Source organism: Micromesistius poutassou (assembly GCF_964030765.1).
Source record: "Micromesistius poutassou genome assembly, contig: SCAFFOLD_5890, whole genome shotgun sequence".
Taxonomy (NCBI): Eukaryota; Metazoa; Chordata; class Actinopteri; order Gadiformes; family Gadidae; genus Micromesistius; species Micromesistius poutassou.
In genome coordinates, this window is record NW_028179421.1 from 5,001 (window position 1) to 6,738 (window position 1,738).

General features: G+C 33.7%; 1 protein-coding gene across 1 annotated transcript in view; it reads left to right on the forward strand.

Moving 5' to 3' along the window:
- Window positions 1–1,501, forward strand: part of LOC311372852 (major histocompatibility complex class I-related gene protein-like) — a 4,275-nt gene extending 2,774 nt beyond the window's left edge. Inside the window, exons 5-6 of the mRNA XM_084489796.1 lie at window positions 1–56; window positions 868–1,501. The exon at window positions 1–56 is cut by the window's left edge and continues 12 nt beyond it. Of these exons, the coding sequence (XP_084345922.1) occupies window positions 1–56; window positions 868–879 (68 nt within the window). The 3' untranslated portion in view covers window positions 880–1,501. The remainder of the gene's footprint in view (window positions 57–867) is intronic.
- The last annotated feature ends 237 nt before the right edge of the window (window positions 1,502–1,738 follow it).

The window sequence follows — 1,738 nt, forward strand, 5'->3', positions numbered from 1 at the left end:
GCTCTGAGAACACTGAGGGGCAGAATCCGGCTCCTGAGGAACAACCTCTGACCACAGTCAGTACTTTACCACTTTACAATACTTATTCACAGTCATATGTTTACAGTTATAGTCATATTTTGACATAATCCCAATCCCAGTAATAGATTAACAGTCATATTTTAACAGTACTCCGTCACAGTAATATATTAGCAGTACTTCATCACAGTAATATATTAACAGTACTTTGTCACAGTAATATATTAACAGTACTTCATCACAGTAATATATTAACATTACTTCATCACAGTAATATATTAGCAGTACTTCATCACAGTAATATATTAACAGTACTTTGTCACAGTAATATATTAACAGTACTTCATCACAGTAATATATTAACATTACTTCATCACAGTAATATATTAACAGTACTTCATCACAGTAATATATTAACAGTACTTCATCACAGTAATATATTAACAGTACTTCATCACAGTAATATATTAACAGTTAGCCTGGCTGTTGCCAGACCAAGCTCAATGGTAAGATTGCACGTTGGGTCTGGGAGGCTGCTGTCATTGACTTCAGCACAAGAGGCGGAGTTAAATTGACTCTGTACGCAATTGGCTGCTTGCTGTCGCTTCCATGTCGTCATTGTGTTAAACCAGCCAATAGCGCGCCAGGGGGAAAAGCCAGCTTGGTGATTGGCTCCCGCAAAAACGTATCGAAACTAGAAAGGAATGTATTGCTCTTCTCCAGACCCTTCTGCAGGGCCAACTCAAATCACCGGCAGAATGGGCGGGGCTACCCAGTCTAATAAACAGTATCATCACAGTGATAATGTGTTTAATGTTTAATGCTGACTTGTGCTTCCTTGCTGTTTAGGTTCAAAGTTAAATCATGAAGAGGCTTCTCACGTTCAGCTTCCTAAACCAGGATGGAGTGGATCGCTGTTCATTTATAATCCTCACAATCAGTTTTGGGACTTCAGCTAACTAATGATGCTACATTTGCTTAATTACAATAACGTTCATAATTAACTTTATTTTGATAAAAAACATCAATCCCTAAGAAGTGTAAATCAGTTAGATCTCTGTATTTGTGATAGATTTGATTAAACTGGCTTAAACTTGCAATCTTTCACTGACGCTTGGAAACCATGGCAACACGACCTCACCATGATGGCCATTTTGTTTTGGTTCTGACTGCTTCATCTTATAACATTTTAATTATGATATATTGTTTAGTAATGTTTAAGTTTGAAATAATGTTTAAAGATTCAGAATCAATATTTTGGACAGTGAGATTCTGTCAAGTTTTAAAACAATAATCAATAATCTTAACAATAATTTAATGTGTTTCCTTAAAATATATTATTTGAGAGTTCTTGCATTGCTACATAGGCTACCACAATCGAGCCTGCTTTAGCTTTAATGCTCTTTGTTGTATTTTCTGTGTTCTTTGGGGAATTGGATCATATATACTTGGGTTATTCTGTCAATAAAATACATAAAAATTGTTTTGCCTACATATATTTACTATACTTATCGTTAGGTTAGGTTTAGATACTTTGTTTAGAGGTTAGGTTTATTATTAAAGGTTGTTAGGTTATATGTTAATCCTTAGGATTAAATTGACAAATATAGACTAATTGATTTTAAAATATGAAATTGAATAAAAAAATACAGAAATGAATAATACAAAATTCTTATGTTAAGTTATAAAAAAAGAGAAGCCATGTGATACATAAACATTT